Source organism: Diadema antillarum, unplaced genomic scaffold (assembly GCF_040938485.1).
Source record: "Diadema antillarum isolate AM-2024a unplaced genomic scaffold, OU_Dant_1.0 scf00000181, whole genome shotgun sequence".
NCBI lineage: Eukaryota > Metazoa > Echinodermata > Echinoidea > Diadematoida > Diadematidae > Diadema > Diadema antillarum.
In genome coordinates, this window is record NW_027271070.1 from 1,933,426 (window position 1) to 1,959,532 (window position 26,107).

The 26,107-nt window shown below is 37.0% G+C and overlaps 1 protein-coding gene across 1 annotated transcript in view; it reads right to left on the minus strand.

The window, feature by feature from the left end:
* Positions 1–13,059: 13,059 nt before the first annotated feature.
* The window catches only part of LOC139723127 (ATP-dependent RNA helicase DHX58-like), a 30,082-nt gene continuing 17,034 nt past the window's right edge, over positions 13,060–26,107 (minus strand). Inside the window, exons 8-15 of the mRNA XM_071634393.1 lie at positions 23,696–23,858; positions 22,887–22,985; positions 21,528–21,694; positions 18,962–19,109; positions 18,023–18,262; positions 16,444–16,611; positions 15,022–15,188; positions 13,060–14,568 (exon numbers count right to left, since the gene is read on the minus strand). Of these exons, the coding sequence (XP_071490494.1) occupies positions 14,053–14,568; positions 15,022–15,188; positions 16,444–16,611; positions 18,023–18,262; positions 18,962–19,109; positions 21,528–21,694; positions 22,887–22,985; positions 23,696–23,858 (1,668 nt within the window). The 3' untranslated portion in view covers positions 13,060–14,052. The remainder of the gene's footprint in view (positions 14,569–15,021; positions 15,189–16,443; positions 16,612–18,022; positions 18,263–18,961; positions 19,110–21,527; positions 21,695–22,886; positions 22,986–23,695; positions 23,859–26,107) is intronic.

A 26,107-nucleotide genomic window follows, 5' to 3' on the forward strand; every position in this document is an offset into this window, starting at 1 on the left:
AACAATAATGTTTTTATTTTGCGGAATGGAAATTTCCACAAACAAGGACTCTATAGTATCATTCATAATTTGTAATTCCTCACAAACAGTAAACTCAAATTTCTGTGATAAATAAAACGCAACACCCCCACCCGTCCTATTCACTCTATTATTGACAATTAACTCATAACCATTTAATGCGTATGGTAAATTAATATCAGAAGATAACCATGTTTCCGTTAAACCTATTACAGAAATTTGTTTTTTCATTTGATTACCTAATAATATCTGTAAATCATCAAAATGCTTATTTATACTCCTGATATTCAGATGTAACATTGAAAATGTACTTTCTGAAAAACTTTTGACAAGATCTGTGAATTGATCAACTGTAACATACTTTGAAGAAATATGGGAGGAATCATATTCACAATCGTAATCATCATATAAATTTTTCGAAGATAAATGAACATTATTGGCAATGAGGTTATCAAAAGTAGCGGAAGAACGTGAATTTATCCGACTTAATTCTGTAGGGGAGCATCTAAACAAATCATAGAGTTCATCATCATTAAGGGAATCAAACGCTGAATTGAGTTGACTAGCCATAAGGAGGAGCATAAAATCCAAAATGAAAGCATATCAACTGCCGGGGTTGAGGTATAAGATATTTTGACATTCATGTAGGTGAAGCACAAACAATTCCGGTTTCGCGAATCGTACAGCGAGTAGGCAAATACACATAAACATAGAATTCTGAAAAAGAAGATAGGTGAGAGAGGACAAACATAAGGAAGATGACAGAGAAAGAAGGACAGAAAGACAACATACATACATACATACGCAAATCGTGTCGTAACATGAGAATTGAACATTGCTAGTCTCAAATCAGATAAATTTTCAAAGTAGGGGACAAAAAGGACATCTAAACACCGTTAACGGTTTTTTTTTTAGTAAACAGTAGCAAACACGGAAAAGGTAGTCATGTATACGCAAAAAAGGGAAGAAATCAAATATATCAAACTATATTCCTTGATTATTGTGAGGTAATCAGAATCATATGTAGTGGGAATAAAACTTAACTGGATAACTTAATGGGACAGTCATGCATACATAATACATGACTGTTCACATTATAAACAAAGGGTTCTTTATCCCAATGTAGTAGGCTGCATACCGGGACACAGGGTAAGTGACCACGACTCCATTAATGTGAACAGCATACAAATAGAACCTACCCACACGTAAGCTCAAACAAATGAAAAGTAGCCGTGAACATTCTTGGGGTCGATGAACGAATCACTATTGAGAAAGAAAAGAGCTACAAAGCCAGAAGTTTTAGGAGAGTGTTTACAGACTTAGAACATAACTGGAAAAAATTTCCCGGTGTCAGACAACCGTACACAGATCTCTATTATATAACATTTTAACACAACTGCAATCTGTTCAAATTAACATTATAACAGAACTGCATAACTATGAGATGCGTGTGTGTGTGTGGCAGGTTGACATTGTGATGCAAACTTATAAGGATAATAGTAATGAGAAAAAAAATCAGATCGTTTGATTATATATGAGTCCATGATACAACGACCCATGCAAATACTGGGTTGTTTATAAGCAGAGGCTTACACGAAACAAGAATTTGCAAATCGAACTCACATGCCCGCATTCTCGAACAAAATTCTAACAAACAAAGGAACCGTATGACAATACATTTCAGAGGGACCCCCGTCGTTGCAGTGTCACGAGGGGCAACCACGGCAGACAAAAACTATGGGGTAGGGTTCATAATCACTGATTAAAGAGCCGATTGCTTTGCCAAGGTAAGTAGATAATCATCAATGACAGGGACCAGTAATAATCGTATAAGTAAAAATACTACTTAAATGAAAAGGAAATTAAGAATGAACAAAGTGCAAATTTCCGAGGGCGTTCTGTAAATATCGTGTGATACAAATATCATAATTGAGGACGGACATTTCTGTGGCCTATTTATCCAGCTTTACTGAACACCATGGAAAACTTTGAGAAAACAAAGTTACGGAGAAAATCGGCAGTAAGTCGCTTTGTACAATAGTTCACTAAAACGTGGATCATGTCTACCATAACTATAAATATAGTTGCGCTCGTGTATGGAAAAGAAACATTATATATTCGAGTTGCGGGGAAAAAGAAAATGATTGATGGCTAACGTTTCTGCATAAATGAAAGTAGACATGTCATTGAGAAAAAAAAAAGCGAGAAATATTCGTAAATGACATTCGTAATGTACACGTAGACGACCTAGTCATAAACGTGCGTTATGTGACTTGCTTTATAGATTGCACATGCACATCAGTTTTACGAGTCAACTAAAGAACTATTCCGTATAATGGTGTAGTAGAAGATGAGTATTCCTATTTATAACTTCAAGTCAACTAGGACACTGCTATACATACAACTTACATCAAACAGATAGACGTTGTATTTTTCCCACAATACAGAGGAATGCATAGGTACGTGTAACCACTTTGGGCCCCCACTTTTTTCACCCCGAAAGTGGCACCAGAAAAAATATATAAATAGATTATGGTTTTGTTTTGTTTTGTTAGGGTTTTGTGTTTGCTTATCAGCTGAAGAAACCCGGAAACGGAATCAGAAAGTTGCGCTGAAGATCTTTTTTTTTCTTCTTTTCTTTTGCTTGTTAGCTGATGAAACCCGGAAGTGACAGAAGCGAGGGCCTTTGTGTGTGTGTGTGTGTGTGTGTGTGTGTGTGTGTGTGTGTGTGTTTTGTTTTTGTTTTTGTTCTTGTTTTTGTTTTTTGTGGGGTTTTTTTTTTGCTTGCCATGGCTGATGAAACCCTTCACTGAAGTGGCACCAAAAAATATAAAGTGCCCCTCCCCATTGTTAAATACGTGCCACCGGCCATGCAAAATAACGGAAATTATAAAAAGTGAGGATGATGAAAGGACCTTTATAATCACCTGTTTACTAACATAACAATTTTATGCATGTACGTCTTTATAACGAGGAAAAAAGAAAAACAGACAAACAAACAGAACATCCATAGCTTTTCTTTTTTCGTCGTTATAAAAGCGTATAAAATTGTTATGTTAGTAAACAGGTGACTATGAAGGTCCTTTCCAGCACTATCATAGTTTTTTTAATTTGTTATTTTTGTTCGTCTTTATCTGAATATAAATCATAAATTATCATAAAGTTCAAATCAGGAGCTACTCTACTTACTAAGTATTCTGTAAGGATTTATGCTTCATTTAAAGTATATTCCTTGGTTTTCTTTGAATAGAATGATGGTCTCTTCCTTTTTTGTTCTTGCTGTTTCTTGCTTTGCCATGCCAATGAACCTGATGGCAAATTATGTAATTTCTATATTGTAATGATTATTTTGCACCGTTACTTATGCTTAAAATCATCATATTTGAATTTTAATATCACTCATCTATCTGAGTGTAGGCCTGATTATATTTTCTATAAACCGGGCCTCATGGACCGACCGGAGACAGAAAAGTGGCAATCATTGTCACTACTTAATGGTAAATGATGGGCTACCAGCCGAAGGCCTATTCTTTTAATTTTCCTTTTTCTTTCTGTAAAATATATCACATATTATATATCACTTGTATTCGAATGTGATGACTTTTTTAATACCTTCCTTGAGTCTGAGTTGAGTTGAGTTTTGAATGTCGAATGAAAGACCTACCACGTCCACGTGTATAAACTAGCATTTCATCGAACATAATTCTATAAATCGTGTCAGGGTGCGGTTGCAAGATATACTTTGATGGTGACACGACATTTGCTCCTGCGACACGAATTCTTGTGTGAACACAATAAACTTTGTTATTATTTTGTCCGCGTCATCATCATGTTTTGTTTTTATCTTGTTTGATTTGGTTTTCTGCCCCACCCCTTCCCCCCGTCCGGGCGAAGTTTTTTTTTTCCCTTCTTCTCCTTCTTTTTTCGTTTTTTACGCCCCAAGTAGTGGCGCCCGAGGCACGTGCCCCCCTTGCCCCCCCCCCCCCCTAGATACGACACTGCATGCATGTAACTTTCGCAAATTTCATGATGAGCCAAGAATCGCGAAAGCCAAATGCGCGCGATTCTCACACGATGAACTGAATGCCAATGACAATTCGCGGAAGTTTCATGCAGCGAAAAACGTTCCCAATATGATGTGTTTATACTGTGTTGGCTATTGTACACTCAAAAAAGAAAAAAGAAAAAAAAAAAGAAAGAAAGCAAACACTTTCTGAGTTCATGTTTTTCATAGAAGATTTTGATAAAAATCATTGTGTCATATACCATATCAAAGGTTATTCAATTGGCTATCAACATAGGTTTATACAAACGTAAACTTCACGCATGAGTGAACACATTCGTTTCTGTCCTCCAAGGCACAAAAGAAAAAAAAAAGAAAAAAATTTTGACATTCATTTCCAAACGCCTTTGAAGAGAGCAGTGATAACGAAAGACCAATTCAATGCAGTAAGAGTCATGAATGAAATAGCAGAAATAAGTTTTCGTTTCCTTATTTCTCTTTATATTCTCAAACAAAAACATAGTGGGGAAACTGAAGAGGGAACATAAGAATTTTCTGTCAGCTTAAACTTTAAGTGATGTAGGGACTAAGCCGCAGAGGGGATAACATGGACAATTTCTTTATTTCGTTTTTGATTAAGGAATTTAAGAAATTATAGGACAAAATCATGAACCAAATATCATGTCGAATTTTCTTGATTTGAAATAACATTTCAAATTTCAATCATCATTGTTACCAATGCTTCTTCTCTTATGTCTTTTGAATATGGATTTGACGGAAGATTCTTCTTCTTTTTTTTTTACATCATCACACCACTAGACGTTTTTCCCTTTGTTTTGTTTGTGGTTATATAATCTTCCCTTTTCTAAATTGATAATGCCCTACATTTGATGTATACAGTATGCAACAAAACAGAGACATTATAGAGATCATAGGTTGATTTTTTGCAAATTGATTTGCATTTCAGATCGTGTTGAATTTGTCTTTTGTTCTCATTGTTATATGGAAGAGCACATACCCATGAATAACAACTTGCCCATTTTTTGAAATTTTTTACATTTTTGCCTTGGAAGAGAAAAACGAATGTGTTCACTCATGCGTGAATTTGCCATTTTATTGACCTACTGATGGGTTGATAGCCAATTAAATTACCTTTATATAAAAATTATATAAAACATAAATACTAGCCAAATAATCTATGAGAAAGATGAAAAAAGCGTTTACTTTCTTTTCTGCTGAGTGTATTTACCACGCATGTTACCAGTCTTCAAGGCAAAACCTATACAACTATGAATCTAATGTTAAATCACACTTGATCAGCAGGTATATCGTCTGTGATATATATATATATATATATATATATATATATATATATATATATATATATTGGATATATTCATATCTTTATTTGAATGAATAAGACATGGCTGCTGGAGTGTTTGGTGGTATTTAGGGACAATGTACAGATCGGATTATGTAGATGGTGAGTACTTTATCTCTTTTTTTTTTCATCAAAGTGATAAGGAATCATATACATAGACAGGCGCGCCGGAAGCAGTTTTGGATTGGGGGGGGGGGGGGGGGCAAACATTGGAGGGGGCTCAAGATTAGACCATGCATAATTATGTTACACAATATACACATACACACACACACACACACACACACACGCACACATCTATTATATATATATATATATATATATATATATATATATATATATATACATATATTATGTAAAGTGGAGTATGGTGGGTCGAAACATGGGGGGAACCAGAAAGTAATTTTGACGGTCTGTATGCTTGTGCGTGTGTGCGTGAGCAATAATGGGACTACAATACATTGCGGAATGTGATACATTCAACAACGCAGTCATTGAAGAACATTGTAAGTTTTCCTTAAAAGTATGGATTATGGAATGACGGTGTGAAACGATCGACAAATTATATACTGTCAGCAACAAAGGTGAATGGCATAACAATAAAATGCGAGCGAGCGAAGCGAGCGAGCTTTAAAATTTTGATATTCAACAGTTCCAAAACTGGAGTTTTAATTGTAGCTACATATTTCGCTTTGAAATAAATGGGGGCGCATCGGGCGCAACTGCTGGCAATGATTATTGGCAGCAACATTAGGAGAATGGCATAACGATTCAATGCGAGCGAGCGAAGCGAGCGAGCTTGAAAATTTTGACATTCTAGAGTCCAAGAACTGCCGTCGTAGCTATGTTTTTCGCTTTAGAAATTAAGGGGGAGGCGCACCGGGCTCAACTGCTGGATGCGAGCGAGCGAAGCAAGCGAGCTTGAAAATTTTGATATTTTACAGTCCAAAAGCTGCCGTTTACAGCCATATTTTTTCCCTTTTATTCATGTATATACATATTTATTTTATTTTCTTTGTTTATTCATTTATTTTTATTATCATTATCATTATTATTGTTATTATTATTATTATTATTATTATCTTTTTTTTGGGGGGGGGGCTTTTTTTTTTGGGGGGGGGGGTAAAAATGCGTTTTGCCCCCCACTTTTTGGATGGGGGGGGGGGGGGGGCGGCCGCCCCCCCCCCCCCCCCTGCCCCCACTTCCGGCGCCATGTACATAGATAAACAAGTAAACAAATGAATAATATACATTTATAGAAATACAAATTAAATAAATGAAGAAACGAATAAAAGCATTGAATAATTAATTGATAAATCAATTGAAAAAAAACCCAATAAATCTCTTAATGTAATTGATTATATCCCACAAGTAGATGTTCAGCCACCACTTTTTGTTCTGGTTTTGTTCTGGTGGCCCGATCGGGGCATTAAACAATTACAATTAGTCTTTTCATTGTGTTTATGTGTTTCTCTCAACCAGAATAAGGGAGATTATAACTAACGGTTCATCAGTGTTTGATAACTGCACGCATTTCAGCTACCTGCTGCGATCACGACTAGAGCAGCCAGATCGCCGCTAGTCTTGATGGCCACACCAAATGTATTTAGCGGCCAAATTCTGCCGCACTGTTATTTTTAACGGCTGAATTTATCTATCCAATTATATAATTGTTTACCTTTGATGTTAATTATCATTAAAGCATAACTATTTCATCCATACGTGGTGTCATCGTCACAGTATTATGCATTATTTAGAAATAATACACCTGTAGTTACATATGTTTTAATGTTTTATTGAATAATATTTCATTTCCAATATTTTCTTTTCTTGCGTCTTAGTCACAGCAGGGACGTGGGCAGAGAACCTCTCTGGTCATTGAAACACTTTCATATCTGCTAATTTTCACGTGATTATCATTGTGTATTTCATTAGCTAACAGTTTTTTTTTTTTTCAAATGATTTTATTATGGCATGTTTTTCTTTATGTTTTGGGGCCATCAAAACCAAAGAAACAAAAAACAACATATATAGAGTCAAACCTCATATATATAAATAACTATATATATATATATATATATATATATATATATTTTTTTTTTTTTTTTAAAGTTTTTGCAAAAACTTATCATTGTCTTAGTATACACTACACTGACGAAGGTCTGAGGCAGGCTGATATACTAGGTGTTTCAAAAAACATTTCCCACTTTTGATTCTTGATAATTCATAAACTATATATCAGATAACACTGTCATTGATATAAGTGATAGCTGAATAGTGTACAATTTTGTTGGAGGTGGTTTAAATATGAAAGCATAAATCAGTTTCATGAAATCCATGCTTAATTTCACAGTAAGGTTTCAGATTTTGCTCTATTTTCAACCTTCTGTACAAAAATTTCACTTTGCACAGGGGTCAATGGGTGTGGGAGTGTGTGGTTAACACCCTGACAATGGTCCTGAACAATGGCCAGGGTTTGAATGCTTCATTACTTTTTCATGAGAAATTCCACTATCACAACTAGTCTTTATTCAGCCTATGGCAGTATCTGAGTGTAGTCAAATGCCTGCCGATACTGTCGTTGAGTGGCAACAGTGCTCTCCCTACTTCTGAAAAAAAAATTACATGAATACCTTCTGTTCTGTCGTAAACGTGGTGACAGGAAGCAAAGAAAATCAATTAGAGTATACACTTGTGTATATGGAGCCTTCAATAAATCTATTGTGAAACATATCGCCCCAATGAAAAATGCTGCTGAACTCTTTACCAAAACTGATCTCTTTTTATCGATAAAGCGAAAAATTTGTCAGATTATTAGTAGACAGTTGTATTAAAATGAAGAACTCTAGATCATCACAGATTTTAGTGATATGGTGAAGCAAAATTTGAAAATGATTGCCAGCTGGAATGAAATGTGTTTGCGAGCACATGGAAACATGTGCTTACCTTTTCCATGTGCATGCATTTAACCCCTTACCGTGCATGAATTCAGACTAGCAGTGCCCAGGGCAATCCACATGAATTATTGATTAAGCATTCATGTGCCTGGGAGCTCAAGACTGACGCCTAGTCAACAGGTGGTTCAGGCATGTCCATTGTTCAGGGCCATTGTCAGCACACACTCACATACACATCATTGGTTCCTGTGCAAAGTTCATTTTTGTACAGAGGGTAAAATTTGACCAAAATCTGAAACCTTACTTCAAAATCAATCTTAGATTTCATGAAACTGATTCATGCTTTCACATCCAAATTACCTTCAACAAAATTGTACACTATTCAGCTATTATTCATATTAATGACAGTTTTATTGGATGAATAGTTTTTGCACTATTAATGATCAAAAGTGGAAAATGTTTTTTGAAACACCTAGTATATATATATATATACATATACATACATACATATATGTTGTAACGAAATTCGATTTAACCGTTCGATTATAATTTGTCATAATCGATTGTGCCTGTAGTATAGAAATGGGCGATTATCGGAATGTTGGACAAACATTTTTATGTGGTAGTGCATTATTATGAGTTTTAACATTTATTATTAGATATGTGGTTTCTTGTTTGTCATGGGCAAGTTTGGGTTATTTAATACCAACTCCGGTTTAGACCGATGATACATGCCGAATTATAGTAACCATGTACAAGAGATACTGTTAAAACGTATAATCATTGTACGAATTTTGTAACCACACTAATATTGTAAATAATTTGAATAAGTACTGCGGGTATTCTTCCGCGATAGGAGGGGAGGCATACGAAGTGGTCGTTGTGTGACATAGTCCGCAACAATTAGCCCGTGTATTGTTCCAATGTGTTGTTTATGTTCACTTTTATATGTAATAAACTGCACGTGTTCCTGAACTTTTAACTGTACTGTGTCTTCTTGAGGGTTCTACCACAATACAACAGGTCGGAGAGTGGTGGTGGTACATGTTCCTGAGCTGGAGCGCCCCTGAGAAGATCAACTAGCAAGTCATTGGATTTCGAGTATAATGGTAATGTGACTTGTCGCATAGTCCGTACCCAATCCAAGTTCCAGTCGTCGCCGTTGGATTTCGGGAATATAGGTAATGTGACTTGTCGCATAGTCCGTGCCCAATCCAAGTTCCAGCAGTCGCCGATGGATTTCGGGAATAGTGGTAATGTGACTTGTCGCATATGCCCTGTGCCCAATCCAAGTTCCTGTCGTCGCCTGAGGAAGTTGGTAACGGTGCGATATAGCACTTTACCCCGTGCCACCAACGATACCTGTGCCACCATAATGATTGTGAAAGGTGTTCCACGTTAGCGTGACTGAATTGGTAGCAACACTTGGTAGCAGAACTTGGTAGCAAGAGTTGGTAGTAAAAGTTAATAACAAATAAGTGTACCAACTTAACACCCTCTACAAGTGACGCTTGGGAGTGACATACTTTAAGTGATGCTGAACTTGGTATGTGTGCCGCTTGTGTTGGTGAGCTGCTTCTGACACAACATAATACATGGTAGCGTACAGACTAGTAGTTTTAATAATTTAAAGGGATCGTTGTAAACTGCAACAAAACGAACTCCGCCTACTTGGCCATCCTGACACGGCTCGCGGAGGCATTTGTACAGACAGTCAAATACACTCTCTTAATTCACGACGAGAAGGCGAGTTCGTCACAATATATATATATACATATATATTATATGTATGATATATACACACATCCCACACACACGCAAACATTTATTCATCATTTGGGGTGTAAAGGTCACTAAAGGGTGATAATCAAATTGAGGACAAGTTGTGGACTATTCTCTATCAAAATAATTGTTGAAAAAATTTCATCAGATTTCTATTGAGTGAAAGTAGGGGGAATAATGACTGCCCGTAACATATGTCAGTATCAAGTTGATGGAAAGGGTAATTTTCATGAAAAATGAATTTTTGTGGAATTCCCTTTATATTTTCTTTATATTGTTGTCCACACATGACGTCATGAACTCTAGTAGTCTCCTCATTAAGCCGTTCCAACACCAAAACTTTACAAATTCATTACTTTTGCATCGATTGTCTGATTTTCCTCGATCTTTCGTTGATGCGTTCTAATAATGTTGCTGCTTTCACTCAATCCACATTCAAGAGTCTCTGTGGGTTTTGCTTTTCTTTAACTTTTAAACTGAGTGTCAAGAAAAGTTCACTTCTTTTATTTTGGCACCCGAGAAAAAGAACAAGAAATTAGACAAACACTATAAAGTGTAAGTACATTTTGCCAATTTTATTTGCGATATAAAAGTGGAATTGTACCCAAATTTCCTTTTGTTGACAAAGGCAAGATGTAAACAATAGTCTAGATTAAACAAACTCAGGAACCCAAACATATACTGTACCCTAAATGGTCGTACATGTTCAAGTTATAACTTTTGTTGAAACGAGACTAAGTTCTGGTTAATTACAAAAACACATTCATACACAAAACTGCAACTGACTGACTATGCATATGCACATAAGGGAGTTTTTTTTTTCTATTTGCTGTAAAAATCTACTTGCATTTTGCATTTGTAATTACACAGCGTATAGAAATGAAATTCATGATATAAACATAAGACAGAGAATACTGTAAAACGAGGAATGTTCGAGTGCATTTTAATTTCGTGAATTTCGAGAGCGCCGAGTTTCATGAAATTAAAATGCACAAGAAAGTTCTCGTCTACACTATATGCATTGAATGGCAGTGGCAATTCGCGAATATTATATGCTGCGAAAAAGGCCGTCGGCTCCAATTTGCGAAAATTTCATGCCGTGAATATACATTGTTTTACTGTATCAATTATTGTCTTATTGCATGTATTTTTTCTTTTGCATTTTACTGTGCAAGACAAATTTATATTAAAACACCACTCTCTACATCAATATTAATTAGGATACAAAAACTATCACATACAGGTGCATAAAGTGTACTTGAGCCACACACACACACAAACACAAAAATATCTTTGATGAGGAAATGAACAATAATTATGTGAATTATTTTTCCTACACTTTCATCTCCTATGTTCTTCATTCACAGATATTTCATCTGTATGGAGAGTAAGTCATTCATTGTATACTTTTGCATCTTAGTGTCATTACCATCTTATGACAAGCATAACTTGAAAAAAAATCAAAAAGCTAAGACCCTGAATATAAGCATGTACGTCCAAAGCAATGTCATAGGATTCTGGGTACTTTAGTATCTCATAAAATATCCAGAAAAGTCACTTACAAACTACAGCTATATATGATGATGCCAGTAATAAACAATGGAGCTGAGTATGTCCAAAAGCAATGCCATGAATTCTATGTACTTCATTATCCCATAACATATCAAGGAAAGTTGCTTAAAACCACAGCTACGTACATGATGATGCCAGTAATATGTGATGGAGTAATGAGAGTGAGTAGGTCCACAGTGATGCCATAGGATTGTATATTTACTTCAGTATTACATAACATATCCACAAAAGTCACTTAAAATCACAGCTACTATAGCTACATGATATATGTCAGTAATAAACAATGGAGCAATGATAATGAGTATGTCCAAGGTAATGCCATAGGATCCTATGTACCTAAGTGTTACATAACATATCCAAGCCAGTATTAAACTACACCTACATGGTGGTGCAAGTAATAAACGATGGAGCATTGGCAGTGAGAAGGCTCAAAGTAACATTTGGAGGAGAAAAAGAAAACTGTAATAGACGACATTTCCAACAGAAATTGCTAACTTGAGATCTGATGTGTAGTTAAAAGACCTGCAGATCTTCACACTTTTTCAAATAGTTTGAAACAAAGAGCCAATTTGGTGAAGGCAGTGTCATGTCGGAAAAGTGTTGTTGTTGTTGTTTTCTTTTTTAATGCACCAAAGAGGCTACTTGAGGTTGATCAAGTTGTTACTTGTTTAATTCCTCCTTCATTTATTGACAAAAAGTCACCTACAAAGCAACAAAATATTAGTGACAGATTGGCAATAAATCTTACTGTATAATACTCTTGGGCAGCTGAGTTTCTCTCCCCAGTCTCCAACATGATTGTGTGCAGTGACGTGCAGAAATTTTCATCACTTTGTAGACTTTGTACAGTATCTGTCAGCATCGATTAAATTCTCCACAAATCAAGCATGATTACACAGCAGAGGGCATCCTTTATAAATCAAGGTATCATTACCCAACTGTATTAGCTTTCTTCTGCTTTTCAGTATTTACATATCATTGAAACTAGCATAGTTTATAACTTTGGACTATACTGAAACAAATGCCTGGGCATCTAAAATTCTATAAACATATTCTCATTTTACAACAGAAGCACGAACAGATAAAAAAAAAAGGACCCTGTGATTCATTGATCTTTAAAATACTAGGTTAGGCAAAGTATTGCAACATGTTCAAAGTAAAAGACATTCTTCTACAATCCCTGCTGATGAGGAACAAAAAAAGGGAAAAAAAAAACCTAATATCCAAGTCTTTGGTCATAATATAAACATTTGCACACTGTGAACTGCATTATAATCTCAGGCATTTCTCTATGCCTTTTACTGTTAGCAAATTATCAAAGTATTTCATACAGCATACCGGTATCAATCTTTATATCCATCTATGTTATATATAATATAACAAGAAGATGAAATGCCTAAAAAAAAAAGAAAAGCACTCAAATTTCATCATGAAAGAGTGATATTACCTTGCTCACACAGATTTTTGTCAACAAATGTCAAGAAAAGTAAACAGTACATGAATGAAATTGAAAGTGAAATATTCGATATCAAAATACTTTCGGGTTTAATACCCCATCTTCGTAGTGATAGCAAAGGGCAGTGGTCAGTAGATATTGGTTTTGCTATCATTTGCATCGGGATTTTCTCTCTTCTTGCTCAATTAAGTCTACCATTGACTCAATGAATCTTTTTCACCATGTCTTTTTTAAAATATCTCTTAGTATAGGGAAAATAAACAAGGCAGCAAAAAGTTCCTGTGAAAACAAACAAATTTAAGAAAAATCATAACAGTGCATTTACGTAAATGATATTTTTCTTGTTCACCTCCATTTTCATTCGACATGAAAACAATATATAAGTCAGAATATATAATCCAAATACTACAAGTCACCTCATCAAAGAAAATTAAATCATCAATATCTGATTAGGGAAATTCAATTATGATACAGTGCCTATATAGCACATACCACTACCGAAGTGTCTCTATGCGCTTTAATTATTCAAGGGAGAGGGTTGAAAATGGAAAAAGGAAATGTACTGTATGTACCATAGATGTTGCAGTTTGCAGAACCAAAACTCATTTATAATACTTTTTTCAAAAGAATGTCTTGAGAAGCGCTTTGAACTTTAATGCTCTGAAAGGTTCCTTTACATAACAAGGAACAGTGTTCAACGGTGTGGGAGCAGCATGAGCAAAAGATTGCTCACCATAAAGCTAAATTGTGATGACACGAAATAGGAGAAAATTTTTCGGAGCCCATCTAACATTACGAGAGAGAACATACCTTACTATCATAGGTAAAGTATAATACAGTACAAGGTGCAGTACAGTACTCTCCACTTAAACAGGTACTCCCCAATCGGGTATGAAATGCTCTATAAAATACTACCCAATTAAAGCGGAGACTACTGTACAAGTTATTCGGGATCTTTCTCCTCTGTATCTTCCTCAGTGGACTTGTCATCCTCTCTCTGAGATGCAAACCTTTTCAGGAGTTCCTCGTGGGTCATGGCCTTGACGGGAAATGGATAGTCCTTCCACTTCTTGAAGTGAGCTCTCTCCCCAGCTGAGTTCTCCGTGACGAAATTCTTGATGGACACGAGGGGCAACTCGAGACCCATGTAGATCATCGTGTATCCCCACAAGTTTCCGCAACTCTTGCAGTTTATCGTTTGCGTGACATAGACGTCGTCGTACAGGCTTGATTTGGGAATGTCGTGTGCCTGGGCATTGTCGAAGAAATTCCGCGGTGTGGCAATGTGGTGCTGGCCATTGATGCACTTGATGTCGTCAGTGTAGCAGGCAAACTGACGGCATTTGCATAGGAACTTCATGTCACTGCTCTTGCGGGACGACGTCTGGCGCCTCTGAGATGATGCACTCGCCTCTTGGAGTTGTTGCATGTTGAAGTCCTTCTTTTGAAGCTCACGAATCTGAAGAAACAAATCAAAATTCATATGTCACACTTCATACACTTCCCTCAGATATTACACACTTCTTGGTCTGAAATGTATTTATCTCGGGTACAATAATGTAAGTGCTGGAGTTTTCTGTGATGATTATGGATATTTTTGGCATGGCAGATAAAATAGGCAGCCAATAGAAAGTGGGCATGACACACACTTTACAACTTTGGTTCATTTTAACTCTAAAAATTTTAGCTTTTAGGTGTCGAAGGGAAATGTGTGTTATATACATGAAGCAAAATCTGTTCGTCCTCAACAGGTTAAGCATTACACCCTGCTGAAAGGGAAAGGGCACACTGTAAGAATATAATCATACAAAAGCTCAAAGCTATTCCTTCTCATAATCAAGGTGAAACTTGCTAGACACAAATAAGTGGGGATGCAGCCCAATAGAGTGCATATAATCATATTCACACTTACATGCCTATCATATTCTTTTCGGTCATTCTTGATCATATTGCACACAGTCTCCGTGGCCTTGACCATCATCCGCTCCCTGATCTTGTTCATTCGCTCTCTCTCTTCGAGGTTGGGCAGCAGATTGTTGAAGATGAGGAGGAATTTCCCTCCCTTGGCCCTGCTTCTGCCTGTAATGGAAGAATTAAGCATTTCAGGTGGCTATTACAGAAACTAAAAAGCCATGCCACATATCCATCTTAGGTAGTCTGATAATGAGGATAATTTATGTGACCCAACCTCAGTCAATAACCTATGTACATTTTGTAAGGTCACCACGGTATTAAAATTTTCAAGGTCAGGTCCAATTTTAAAGAGATTCCAGGTTCAAAATGATGTGTAACTCATAAAAATTGAATTTTCCTTACTAACTGTAGCTGACAGGCTATCCAACCCCAACCTGTAGGCTAATTGTTACTCTTGAGAAATACGGCTTTGAAGTTTCAAGTGTCACTGCACTGAAAAACACAAACTCAAGAAATTTACAAGCAAAGGGATTTACTATTCATAAGGGACAAAGGGAGAAGGAGTGGGGGTATTATCATGGTATTCCTAAAACATGATATCAAAGTCCTCTCTATTTTTTATCATTTTAAAGTATCAAGACCACTTCTGACAGTTAAATTTTTTATTCTTTTTTTTTCATATGGGGGGGGGGGGGGGGTTCATCTACCTCATGGGTGTGAAATGGAGTAAAATCCATGTGAAATGAGAAAACAGGTCAACAAAAAATATAAAACTGGCAATGATTTCACTCACTTCTATGCTTCAAAAACTTTGGATTAAGGTCCAAGAAGGATTACATGTAAGTCCTTCACAAAACATAAAATCTTGGAAATAAACATTCAAATATTTATTGAAACAATGCTGCGGGGGGGGGGGGGGGGTAAGAAAAGAAACAAAACTCAATAATTTTCAAACAAAAGGGACAAAGGCTTTTGCTGAGGGACATTAGAGATGTCATTGACTCAAACAGATATAAACATGCTCTCATTTTTACATGATGCTGGCTGATAGAAGGAAAAAAGATGTCATTATACACTTTTGTACACACACACAACTACATATCACTTCAAAAACAAAAACAAAAACAAAAACAAAAACAAAAACCTAAAAAACACCAAAACACAATAATTCATGTTATATTCACAACAATGTCATGCTGGAGTTTGAATAACCTTTTTGATGTCCAATTGTAATGGCCTAATTAATTTTGTGTACTTTTTACTCCACTGTTTTTATATTTGCATTCTGCCGTTATGTTGATGAATCAATTCTGAACAAGGAAATATCCAATTTGTCAGAAAAGCATTCACCAGAAGTGAAAGAAGACAAGAACAAGAAAAAAAGGGAGGAAAAAAAACACACAAAAAACAGGATGATCACCTCTGGCTTGCACTCTCCCGATGTCATCCCGAACATAGTTGTATCTGATGACCAGGTTGCACATCTGGATGTCAAGACCTTCCTCCGCCACGGACGTGGCTATGACCAGGTTGTGCCGCTCATCCCGAAACATCTTCAGGAGTTCGTCTTGCTCAGACTGAGTCATCCCTGGTGCAACAATAAACATGATTACATAACATACATTGTCCTGCCAAGAGTCATCACGCTTATGGCAAAAATATGGCTAAAAAAAAAAACACCCCAAACCCCCAGAGTTGTTCACTTTAGTGTGCACTGCTTTCTCAGAGGGTGTTGCCACACCACTATCAATACCCCAGTATTGCCAGGTTTCCATTTTATGATACATCTGGGTCAGGAGAGAAATCTTGGGTCTGACATCTTGTCCTCTGATGTACACACCATGATTTTGAACTAAATAAACTTGAATGCATTATCTCCTTGTTCAGAGCCCAGACCTCAACCACTGCACCACAGCACTCCCACAAGGAGGAACATAAATCCTTCACAACCCATCACTAGTCCTACAAAATCTATCTCCTTGGGTATTGTATATGCCATATACATATAAGTTTTTAATTTTCGTGAGTTTTGCAAGTCCAGTGATATTCGCAAATTTAACCATGCGCGCAAATATTTAGTCTGATCCTGACAAGAACCTACCGTGCACGCAAACATTTCTCTGTTCATCACTGTCCATTCCTTGATCATGAATTCAAACACTTATGAAATTTTCGAGAAGTCCCGATTCGCAAAAAAATCAGGCTTGCTAAATATATGCTGTATACAGATTTATCAGCTATATAGGACGTTTTAGCGGCACATTAAAAACGTGTATAGTTGTCCGCTCAATTTTTACCGTTCAATATCAGAGCATATTGAACGAAATGCATAGGCCAACTTATTAATTCCCCATAGGCTACCGTTGTTACTGGGTGTTCAAGATCACACCGTATTCTGTCTCATCTGTCGCACGAGGGCTTGCCAAGTGCGCAAATGCTTGTTACTAGTGCGCATCATTTTGTTACAATTCACAAGCGCACAAACATCTTGCTAGTTGCTTGCTTCACAACTTCAAAGAAAGTAGAAGCCTGGTATTTTTGTGCAGTTTAGGCTTGATGCTCTGTTTGATTGTAGATGATAATAATTATATTAGATGACATTAACTCATGGAATACCAGGGAATATTGCACTCATTAGGGTCAATATTGCACTCATCCTCGATTCGTGCAATTTTGGCCCTAACTCGTACAATATTCCCTGGTATCCCATTCATAGCCACCCAATGTAATATAAATATCATAGCCCCCTATACACAAAAATCATAACAACGTATGTTTATCTGGTTGATAAATTTCATTACCATTTCCCTAGCAGGTATCTGGAAGCATATGTGAGACAAATGACATACAGAACCTAGGATAACTTGATCGATATTAGCACTGGAAAACATAATGACCAAAATCAGCAAATCAATATTCAGTGACTTCATCATAGGCTTTCATGATGATAGATATTGCATGCCAAAGCAGCTGCAAACTGAGGGACGATTTACACCCACCTCCTTCCCGCCCAGCTCCAATCAGAACTCCCGGTCTGATGTTGCATCTCTGCAGTGAATCTGTCTCCTCAATCCACGACTTGAGGGCCCACGTGGAGGCTCGAGTGTTGGTGAAGAGGATCGCCTGTGTGGAGTTGTTCTCACCTTGGTACTCTGTCTCCAGGATTTCTTCCAGCTTCCTCAGGACTGGATTCTGGTTTTGGGGGTCGTCGCAGATTTCCTGCATGTCTCCCTGCTTCGCTGTTTGTTCATTTGATTTCAATAAAAGATGGAAAATCATTATTATGGGCATAAATTAAAGAATTATGCTTTTCTACAACATAATCCCCTTGAATTCATGTAGATTTTATATATATATATAGTCTCAGGGACTATAATATTTCCTTTCTTGATTTTTCACTGTGCCATATCCTTGGAGAATTGCAGTGCAGAAACACGAACTCAGAACTACATTGCGGTACATTTGGGCCATGTACTCATACAAGTACATTAGATCATTATGTGGTGTGAACTTAAATGTTAATGCAACATGTCTACTCAGAATTGCACTGTATATGTATTCACATTTGCACGAGTACTCATATGGTTGAAAGCAATGATTGAGAAATTTGAGCATCGGAATTGCAGGCAAGACCTAGCCTGGACTACAATTAGAAAGAGCATAATGTTAATATATGGTATTCAGATACTCCTCATCACTTGTTATCCATAAATTAATAATAAACCAGTAGAATTCTAACATAACTTTAGAAATATTTCTCTCAGCAAGATTATACAAAAAATGATTAAAGCCCCCATGCTGCAGGAAATACGTATATCAAGTTTGGATCATTGCATGAATGAAGATGAGAACAAAAAAAACTGTCATATGTGCAAATGCCCTTCAGGAAAAGCTAAAATCATGATTGTAATCGCATGCTACTCAAGTTGACCAGTTACCTTCAAACAAAGCGATGAGTTTCTGCTGTGTGCTGGAGTTTTCTGCATGTTTACTTCTTTCTTTCAATTCACTGATGTAACCTTTCACGCAATGCACCGCGTCCAATGTCCGGGCATCTCTGTTGATGTACAGGCTTTGATTGTAAATCTGGGAAGGAATAAAAAGATCAAAACTCTGAGGAAAACACATTAAAGGGGCATTCCGGACGATTTTCATAATTTCATATCATGTAGTACATAAATCAACAGCTCCATGTATAGATTCGTGGAATTTGATGTGGTCCTTGAGCAGAGAAACCAATAAACTGAAAAATCTTAAACAAATTACACTGAACAGTGTTGATGACATCAGAGACTCACATATTTCAGAAATGTAGAAGTGTAATTCCCTTACAATACCACTTGCTCAACAAGTTCACCTGTGAAGAATCTATGCATGCCTTCTTCTTTTGTTCTGCTTCCGTGAGCCCCAACTCATGCATTCTTATGGTGAGGCTGCCATGTCATCATCCTTGTTCATTGCAATCTGTTAGAAATTTTGAAAACATTCTCATTCCTCATCCCAATCACTATAAATTCTGAAACTCTGTACTCAGTTTAGCTGATTTATAGTTGTTCAGATGTAAAAGTCTGAAAATCACCCGGAGGTCCCCTTTAATGCTGCCGTAAATCATATATCCATATTCATCCATCTGTCTGTCTGTCTGTTTGTTTGTCTGTCTGTCTGTCTGTCTGTCAGTCTATCATTTTTTCTTCGATCAACCAATCCATCTATCAATATGGATGTTATGGTGCCTGATCAATCATCTAATCATATATGACCCTGCACCACAAAACAAACAGAAAGTCGCCGGACATGAAATTTTAGTTAAGAGCATATTCTAAAAGAGCAGACTCTAAGCTTTAAAATGATGTATAACTCAAATCAAATGGATTCTCCTAACCTACTGAAATATTGGAAGGAAAGCACACACTCAGGAAAAGTGCGAACTGAGAAAAGAGGCTCTGAAGTACAGTGTCTATTCAAGCGCTTAATCTTCACCAAGCCCTGCTGGCTGTGTGATGAATGGGACAAAAAACAGGATGTAAACTGCTGGAGTGACAACAATGAAGGGATTATCAGATTAAATTGAAATTAAGCATGCCTTATTAACACATTATGTCCATAATCAATGCCAACTTTCAAAGCAGTAGCATCATCCTTTCAAAAGTTATTAGAGTTGGAAGTGAAGAGTGTGCACAAGGTTTTTAAGAAATGAAAAGTGGACTCTAAAGACACACCTAATCACACTAATCCACCAAAAATGTTCGTGATAAACTGCTAAAAAACACACTTTCCTCCCCACTTCATGATCCCAAATTTTTGTATAATGTAGAAAAAGACTTGCTCTTTCAGAAAATATGGAAAAGCCAGGATCGGCTGTGTTGACCCATTTCACCTATTTTCAGTCCTCACACAAAATCAATGTGTGCGACTTTTTGTTCGTTTTGTGATGCACGGTCACATATGGATGTTATGGTAACTGATCAGGGCTAATAAACAGCCCCGGGAATACCAATATTTTTTTTTCTTTGCTCAAAAGATGATCAGATTTAAGCTAAAAATTCATCTTCCACCATTTGGACTTTCCTTGCAACATATCCAAAGGCTCTACCCAGAAATTTGTCTGGCTGACACAATATGCCATGATAAGGAGCTGTTTTGGAGAATCTTTTGACATCAAAAAGTGTAAAATAATAAAAGTGTAACTGACTGTTATTCCTGCAGCACTGTCTCCATTCATTTGGGGGTATAGAATGTTACTAGTATGTGATGATTGAATTGTGCCCTAGAAGTAGTATCAAATCACATGAAGCTAAAAAGCTGTATAAGATTTACTCTTGATACTGTGATTGATGGACACGGCTATGGCTGGATACTGTAAAAGTGGAAATTTTCGCAGTGTTGAAATTTTCACGCATTTCGCGCAACCAGAAACTAAAAACACACGAATCTCTTCTAACCGGGCCGAGCGCAAAAAAATTAGTCACGTGAAAATAACCTTTTTTACAGCACTTTTATGCAATCGATGTAATCGATTATAAAACAACATTTAGCAACCACGACTGGGTATGCTCTGAGATTGCAATACTTCCAGTGTACCTTTCTGGGTAATATCTCACATGTATGTCATTACCCAACTGAAATTGTGTTATCACAACATTATTTCAAACATTCGTAATGCATACATCTCAATTTTAGAGCAAAAATCAACTGTTCTTGCTGCAGTCATGTGGAAACTCTTGGCACAGTCAGACTGGCAAAAGATCGTCAAGTTTAGATTGCGAAGTTTCAGTTTTCCATCAGTCACACTAGCAAAAGATCAAGATCAAAAAAATCAAGATCTTAAACTTCTCAATCTTGTGCCAGTGTGACCGCAGCTTATATAATGACATTTTACCTTTAAGATCTAAAGCAATTAATGCTAAGTGATACACTATCTAATTACAAAATAAATGATTTTTGTATGTCGCGATGTGCAAGCCAAAGTCATGATTTGTGCGAAGGATCCCATGATCGTTGTACCTTGAGGAACTCGGCGCAGTCTAGAAGACTTCTTGGTTCATGTTTTTCTTCCAGGTGCACATTGATGTAATCTATCAGCTTCGAGATTTTGCCCTCATATTGTTGACTGCCTTGGTGTGAAGACAGCTCCTTCATGTTGACCCTTTTCTTCACTAATTCCTTTCCACCTTTACACGCAAGGAAGACGAAAGTTTGCCCATGCAGGGATCATGAAGAATATACAATCATATCTATTAATACATTTTCTCTTGCTGCAACCTATGCAAGAAAGAATGCCCCCCCCCCCCCCCACCAACTTTGCTTTAAAAATTACTTTCTTGGTTTTGCCGGTAACTTCAGTTGACATGCAAGGATTTCAGTAGGTTTGGCTTTCAGGCCATCACTGCCAAAAGGACTCATGTGATCTGTGAATGAAAATGACGACGAATCCTTGTGCACATGAGTCAAGCTGAGGATTTATATTGTGGCCCCACATGTCTATGGCGACTTTGTGTCAATATCAACATATTTTCACTTTTCCAGCATAACAAAATTAAAGAGCACTTGACCTCTCTCTTTCAGAAGGCAGGACAGTAGCATCCCCCTTAACATATGTCAGTAACAAATATAAAAACAGGCTCGACACTGACAGTCTTAATTCTCTGGCAGCCCATTCAGGCCACTAAAATTTCTGAAATTGAAATGTCGACAGCCCAAGAAGGAAATATCGTGGCCCAAAATCAAAGGAGATAATATGAAATTCAATCTTTAATTATAGCTGCCTGATTAAGCCAGCAAAAGACAACCCTTTTGGAATTTGGTGGCTCGACATCAATTCTTAGTGGCCCCGGGCCACCCCTAATATCAAGCCCTGACATATAATGCATAAGTATGGAAGGGACAATCTAATTTGGTCACAGGAATTACCTTTGGAAATGTCAAATCTAAACCTGATAAACTGTGGCTACCTTTTTAATTGCTGAACTGCTCTGGCCTGTATTTTTTTGCAAATCTGAAATTCTGTCATACCAGTCATATCTTCAAAGGTCCCCATACCCAATGCATTCAAGCAAAGAGCACTGCTGCATGAGGCAACATACAATACAATACAATACAATACAATACATTTCAATACAAGTAAAATACAATATAATACAATACATTTCAATATAAATAAAATACAATATAATACAATACAATACATTCATTAGGCGCTTAATATCAAAGGCTTTTGTTGTTATTATTGTTTTTCTTTGTGACAGGAGAATCATAGCTCACAATTTCTTGTTTGACAGAAAACATCATTGTATATAATTTAGGAATACTAAATTACTAAACACTTTGCAGTGTGTACTTTGGGACCCTGAAATACATTCTGACCTTCTGACTGAAAGATTGCATTCTCAATGCAGTCCATAATTCCGGCTATAAGGCACTGGAATGGATCTGAGTGACTTCGCCCTCGAATACTGAACGTCTCTGTGAGAAAGAGAAAAGACAAGGGGGGGGGGGGCATTATTCTTCTGATATAAATTTACTTTATAAGCTGTTATTTTCGCAAGGGTTTAATTTTCATGAATTTTGCAAATCACAGCTGGAACGCAATCTACCAACACACAAAAATGTTGCATTGCACTAAGGAAATACTTCACTTTACAGTAGCCTCAGTGTCAATTCGCAAAACCAACATCTTTTTCGAAAATCTCATTTGCGAAAATATCTGTACAAGAACATAACAGCTTATATACAATAGTGCGAGGCAATCTGTGGTCTGCTAGAATCACTTCACACTGATAAAATAAATATCTAATCGTTTGAAAGTTTCAAACTTTTCTCAGAATTAAATATCTAATACTGTTCAGTCTATATAACAAATATTGAATACTTTATCAATTTTAGTCATATAGTGCCAATCCTTGATCAAAAATGATCCTACCAGATGTCTCACCTTTGACATTTGGCTCCATCTCAAGTGACAGGTTGTCTACATTAGAATCCACTTGAGTCAATTAAAGACTGCCCCTAATATGACTCTTACGTCTATATATTCATCTAATAATCACTTTCTCTTTTGAAGTTTTCATTATTGTTGGCATCCATGTGCAATGAAACAAGGATTTGCTGATTTTGCTCGCATGCACTTGTCAGTTCTGTCTGTGACTAGCTAGCTATCATGACGCCATACGAACCCTCGTGTGGCTTGTTGTGGCGGGCATTCAGTTGTTCTTGACAGTTGCGAACCACAGATATTTCCTCCGCGTCCAGGTTTGCACACAATGTCAGGACGTGTTCCTCGGCCACCTTCTGCCTCTTTGCCTTTCCCACACCTAGGGAGGCTGTCAACCCAACTACCTGAAAAGAAAAAAAAAAATGGAAAAAGCATAGAAATGCATAGAAGAAAATGAATCTAGATCTAGTACTAGATATATCGCTACGGCGACTGATATGCCTCTGCCATAATGCATGGTTCTCCTGATAGGTCTATAGTACAATGTCTTGACAATGTGTGATGACAGTTTCACACAATTGGCAAAATATTAAAATGACAGGTTTGACACAAATGTGCTGAATGTTCACTTTCCTAGAACTAGGTGCAATTGGATGAATGATTAAAATGTCAGAGTGCAGGTATTTGGGGAACTGATGATTTTTACTTGACTTTTGACCCTTTTATAAGTTTATGCATTGAGTAATTTTCAAGGTATTGAGAAAAAGTATAATTTCAGTATCAAATGGGAAAATAGCATTATCTAAACCTGGCCTTTGACCTTTGACCTCACAGTTCCAAAGAGAATCACTGTTAGGTTGAACATGCATAAATATGTACGTTTCATGATGATACCTTGAGTTACTTTTGAGATATGGAGGAAAAAGTGCAATTCAGCACTTTCACTTGACCTTTTGACCTTTGACCTTTTGGCAAGGAACTTCCCACAGAATATATTGGGTAATACATGTATACATCAAGTTAAAAAAAAAAACTAGAAATGTCGCTATGGCGACTGGTATGCCTCCGCCATAATGCATGGTTCTCCGAATAGGCCTATAGCACAATGCCTTGACAATGTGTGATGACAGTTTCACATAAATGGCAAAATTTTAAAATGACAGGTGTGTCACACATGCATTGAATGTTCGCTTTCCTTTAACTAGGTTTATTTGGATGAATGGCTATACTGTCTAATAAGAGTGCAGGTATTTGGGGAATTGTACCCAACTTTCGACCCTTTTATACGTTTAAAGAAGATGTGAAATTTAACACTTTCACTTGACCTTTGACCTTTTGACAAGAAACTTCCCAGAGAATCTGTATCGGGTAATAAATGCATACACTAAGTTTCAAGAAAAAATCCTGCTGGCATTGCATAGATAAGAGGGAAATAATGGCATTTTGATGAGTGGACCTCGACCTTTGACCCCTGACCTTTGACCCATGACCCCTAATTTGATCACTGCCAGTCAGTACATGCATATATATACTAAGTTCCATGAAGATACCTTGAAATATTTGTGAGATATGGAGAAAAAAGTGAAATTTTAACATTTTCACTTGACCTTTGACCCTTAACCTTTGACCTCATGACCCAAAACTCTCTCTGGGGAATCTTTATTTGGTAGTTCATGTATACACCAAGTTTCAAGAAAATACCTCCAGGCATTGCAGAGATATAGGGGAAATAGTATAATTCTGAGCATTTGACCTTGACCATTTGACCTTTGACCTTGAGCATGTGCACCCAAAAGTTGATAGGCACAACTTCGCTCACTCATACATATATATGCCAAGTTTCATTAGGATACCTCCAACAGTTTTTTAGATACGCTGTCCACAAAATTGATTACGGACGGATGGATGGACGGAAGGACGGACGGACAACCCGAAAACATAATGCCTCCGGCGACACTTCGTGGCGGAGGCATAAAAAAACCTTCAAGCATTGCATAAATGTAAGGAAAGTAGTGATATTTTGAGGAGTTGACCTTGACCTTTGACCCCCTGACCTTTGAACCATGACCCCCAACTTCCCTAGATAATCACTGCCCATTGGAACAAGCATATATACTAAGTTCCATGAAGATACCGTGAACCATTTGCGAGATATGGAGAAAAACATGAATTTTCAACCTTTTTTTTCACAAAATAACCTGTGACCTTTGACCTTTGACCCCGTGACCCTAAAATCCAAACAAAGTATTATCCCCCCAGGATATACCCTCATACCAAGTTTGATGTAAAACCACCACACGGTTCTTGAGATATCGACAAAAACAAAACGGGACGGACGTACGTACGGACAGACGTACGTATGGACGGACGTACGGACGGACGGACGACCCGAAAACATAATGCCTCTGCCCACTTCGTTGGCAGAGGCATAATAAGACTTTACCACTGCATACACAGAGGAAACTTTTGAATGTGGTGGGTGGTTTCACGGTGAACCATGTAACCTTTATAAGACTTTATAAAATGGGTTCAAGAATGTAGCCAATTGGAAGCGCTGAAATGAGTCACGTGTGCGTGCATGATTTCTTACTATTGCACGGCCGTGGCCGTGCAAAAAAGCGTAAAGTCACTGACGTCACAATGTTTTAATACA